Below are 4,481 nucleotides of genomic sequence, written 5' to 3' on the forward strand. Positions count from 1 at the left end.
GTGCCCAAAGCACTCAATGCTTCTTCGCAGGCCCCCGGTTTGCCGGGCGGGGGGGCTCAAAGCAATCAGGACTTTTTGCAATTCTGGCTTATTCGCCAGCCCTCAGTTTGCTGGGGGAGGGGGGGCTCATGGGTCACGTCTCCTTTCCATGTCCTCAGTTGTTCCACTACATTTCCCCCTTTTTGTTTTGTAATTTTTGTAGCATCAAGGAGAACACGGCAGCTTGTTGCGATGTTGCACGGCGGGTAGCTTTCACTCGTCGTTGGACTACAATTAAACATGTGATTATTATTATAATGAGCATTAGCAATCCTGCAGTAGAAGCTGTTATGGCTATAATACCCATGACAGCTGCAATCAACATTCCTACAAATCTTTTACGTCTTTTTAACGCATCAGCTAAATATTGCAAAACAGCCATAGGAAGAGATTCTTGCCATTCCCTTCCAAGATTGACAGGAAGCCAAAGACCTGTCCGAGCTCGTAAGATATACAAACTTTTAGTAGATATGTTAAAAGATATACTAGAGTTAATACAGGTATACAGAGAGCAATTTTTACACATTATAATACCTTGAGTCTCATTCCATACAGCTGGTCCCTTTAACAATATATAAGGTAATTTCATACAACTACGAGTATACCGAGTAACATCTTTATGAAAAATCAAACTATGATTTTCAGATTTATTAACCATATGCCCTACCCAGGCATTAATCTTTCTCAGAGCTGCCATAAGCTTCCACAAGTCCTTTTGGATAGGATATCCATTTAAATGAGGACCAGGAGGAGAAAACCCTCCAGCATGCCATACTATGGTATCATTAATAGTATCGCTATAAATAGTGTTATCCTCTTTATGCCAGTATAAATTCTTCAAACCCTTTTTTCCTCGGGCGGAGCCAAAAGGGCTCCAATCAATGACACTTGCCCAAGAAGTATTAACAAGAACCCGAGCCATTTCTCCTTGGCATCGAGTCCAATGGACCCAATCCGATAATCGATCCACAAGAGGCACCCGGCGTGGAGGCATATAAGGTGCGGAAACATTTTCATTAAGAGTGGAATTAGAACTTTTAAAACTATAAGCACTCAAAAGATACAACCCATGATATCTGCTTTCATTTTTGACAATACTTAACCATGCCTGATAATTCATTTTAAGGCAATGATCTCCCTTTCCCATACAAATAGGAGGTCCATTAACACCCACCGTGTAATTCTCTATTATCCTTCCTTCTTCTTCCGGCTTCAAAGGGCCTCTATCATCAAAAGGACCAGGCAACCATCCAGACTCATTTACGTATACAAAAATTGGGGCATCCCACCAGGTAACCCCCATATTAAGAGGAGGGTTAGGAATATAAGTCCAATAAGTATGGTTAGTACAATTTATCTCATTGGCTGATATGCTTATTACCTGTGCAGACAATATTGCCAACATAGCTACAAAAAGATTGGTGCTAGTGAGGGGTTTACCCTGCGAAATGACAAGATTTTCAGCAGTGCCTGCAAACTTTTCACTTGCCCCCAGGTCAATGAAGGTGCCTTCTTTGTTCGATCCAATGGCACACGGAATGCTCTCTTGCTCAAATCCATCTCCGCAAATCCCTTTGTCATTCCCGTCACATCAAGGCTACGCTTAGTTGCCATCCCGAAGCTTTATCTTCTTAGCCGGCACCCAATAGGATTCAGCTCCTGCAGAAACAAAAGCATATCCTCGGCCCCAACGAAGAACCTCGCCAGGTTCCCAAGTGTTAGTATTTTTATTTAATATAAAAACAGGCTGTCTAAGTTCTTGTGTACTTATTTTTGTCCAATGTCTGTCAGCTGCACTAAGATCATGTTCTCCATGATTCAAAAAATTAAGAGTAAATAAAGCAAGACTTTGTACCTCATCTCCCCCTTTTTGTTTTATAAGCATTTCTTTCAAAGTGCGGTTTTGTCGTTCAATAACTGCTTGTCCCGTACTGTTTCCTGGGATACCTGTAACATGCCTTATATTATGTGTGGCAAAAAAAGTCTGACATTTTTGAGAGTGATATGCAGAAGCATTATCGGTTTTTATGCTGTCGGGAATTCCCATAACAGCAAAAGCTTCTAATAAATGAGTTATTACAGCATCAGCTTTTTCAGAAGATAATGGAGTTGCCCATGAGAAATGAGAGTAGGTATCTACAGAATGATGAATGTATTTTAACTTTCCAGAACCAGGATATTGAGTTACATCCATTTGCCAGATAGCATTAGCAGATAAGCCTTTAGGGTTAACTCCAATATTCAAACAAGGTTGATTAATAGCAGCACATTGCGGGCATGTACGGAGAATAGTTTTTGTTTGTTTCTAAGTAAGATTAAATTTATTTTTCAATCCTCTGGCATTAGTATGATGTCTATGATGTTCTGCTGTAGCTAATTGTACGGTACCCACTAAAGTATCAATAAAATCATTTCCATCTACCAATGGACCGGGTAAATGAGTATGAGCACAAATATGAGTAATGAAAAGTGGTGCAGTACGTAGTCTAATTATATATTGTATTTGCAAAAATAAAGAATGCAGTTCTGATCCATTATCTGGGATAAAAGCGGTCTCAATATTTTTAACTGTAAATTCCACATACTGAGAGTCTGTAATTATATTAAGAGCAATTGGATAATCTTGTAACAATACTATTACAGCAAATAGTTCTGCTTTTTGAACTGAAACATATGGAGATTGTAACACCTTTTGATCATGACTGTTAGCATATCCTGCTCTTCCCGTTTTATTGGCATCAGTAAAAAAAAGTTGGTCTTATAACAGGATCTAATTGAACCATTTTTGTCAAAATCCAATTAGTCTTTTTCAAAAACTGTAAACGTTTATCAGAAGGATAATGATTATGTATTTTACCTATATAATGAGCACAGGCAATTTGCCAGTTATCCTCTAGTTGAAAAAGAGTTTGTATTTCTTTGTTTGAAAAAGGGACTGTAAGTTCATGTGGGTCCTGACCACAGTTTGCCTTAATCGTAACCTACCTTTAATAATAATATCAGCTATTTTTTGTACACAAGATTGTAATTTCTTTTGAGCTTTATGAGCTAAAAATATCCATTCTATGAGATTATCTTGTTGTTGTAGTAAACCAGTAGGAGAATGAGGAGTATGAAATAAAATAAGTCGTAAATGATCGAGAGATTCAATCCGATCCAATTGTGCATCATGTATATGTTTTTCTATCCATTTAAATTCTTGTTCAGCCTGGGGAGAAAGTTCACGGTGACTATTTCAAGGTCTTTTATCTAGGTATGCTTTTGAAAACATATTAATTTCTCAACATGTTTTCAGTAGCATAACCAGACAAAAGTCCCCGAACATAATTACAATGCATTCCATACGCATTAATGGCTTCTTTTAGCATTTAAAAAAATTTTTATATCATGATGGTTATACTCAACATTTACATATCCATTTGGAAATTGATCATTAGCAGGCAAAGCTTGTCTAACAATAGGGAAAGCAAAAAATGATTCAGAATATTGCTTTCCTTGTTTATTCATCTCTTCTTCCAACAAGTCTATTAGATTCAGGTTTTAGAGGAAAGCGAAACTGACGAGAGGCTCCAACAGGATAAGCTGCTAATTCTAAAGGAGGAGCCGAAGGAATAGTAGGACATGGCTCCTGATATGAAGGAGTGGTAGCATTGCTTTTATTTTCTTCCAATTTAGTCATCAAATTTTTTAACTTTGAAAGTATATCAGAAATCTCATTCTGTTGAGAAAGTGGCATCTCATTTTGTTTGCTAGTCTGCTCCTAACCTTTATCATCATCAGAAAAAGCCCCTTCATCACTGGAACCTGAAAAATCCTCTCCTGTCTCAGACACAAGGGGAGGAGGAGGCGGAGGAAGGTCCTCTATGGGAGACTCACTGAGCAGCCGGGCTGTAAGGAGGCCGCGGCGCGGGGGGAGAAAAGTAGCAGAGTGATCGGGAGCAGAATTCGGACGCTGAGGACGCGCCCCATTGTCACTTTCCGTTTCAGACTGTAATGGTTCCAGGGCAAGGGAAATTAATTTACAAAGAGACCAAACACGGACAGATATAGGGTCTCTATGTTGATGAGCTCTTCTTAAGGCTCGCATAACCTGTTTCCAAACTTTTAAATTCAACTGGTTATGACCAGTAGGTCGAAACCAGTAACAATGTTTACGAACCAGCGCAAACAATTCATCAAAAGATTCTTGTTTCACTTTCGCTGCTGAACTCCGTAATAACTGTTTCAGGAGTCTAATGTATTGAAATTCTACTGAATGGGAATTCCTCATTTCAGTTACTCTACTGCTCCCGAAAGTTTCGCTTACTCTGAGCGGACCGATTTCCCCTTCGGTCCCGCGATCACGCGATTACTTACCTTCAAGTCCCTGTTCGGGCGCCAAGTGTTGTAGTTTATTCTTATGACAGGGCCGAAAGTAAGCTCATCACACGAGATGAATTGTG

The 4,481-nt window shown here is 39.2% G+C and overlaps 1 protein-coding gene across 1 annotated transcript; it reads right to left on the bottom strand.

Annotated features, from left to right (window-relative positions):
* Positions 1 to 39: 39 nt before the first annotated feature.
* On the bottom strand, positions 40 to 4,459 carry LOC114900200 (endogenous retrovirus group K member 25 Env polyprotein-like). Its single transcript, XM_029231348.1, has 2 exons — positions 4,396 to 4,459; positions 40 to 1,698 (listed from the first exon to the last, which is right to left on the bottom strand). Exon 2 carries the CDS (start codon positions 1,442 to 1,444, stop codon positions 167 to 169), a length of 1,278 nt encoding a protein of 425 aa, XP_029087181.1. The 5' UTR covers positions 1,445 to 1,698; positions 4,396 to 4,459; the 3' UTR covers positions 40 to 166.
* Between the last annotated feature and the right edge of the window lie 22 nt (positions 4,460 to 4,481).

This window comes from Monodon monoceros, unplaced genomic scaffold, assembly GCF_005190385.1.
Source record: "Monodon monoceros isolate NGI ecotype Baffin Bay Population unplaced genomic scaffold, NGI_Narwhal_1 Contig2971_ctg1, whole genome shotgun sequence".
NCBI lineage: Eukaryota > Metazoa > Chordata > Mammalia > Artiodactyla > Monodontidae > Monodon > Monodon monoceros.

What these genes read in the sequence shown, in the direction of transcription:
- LOC114900200 (XM_029231348.1), bottom strand. Translation starts at nt 1,444, where the DNA reads ATGTTGGCAATATTGTCTGCACAGGTAATAAGCATATCAGCCAATGAG.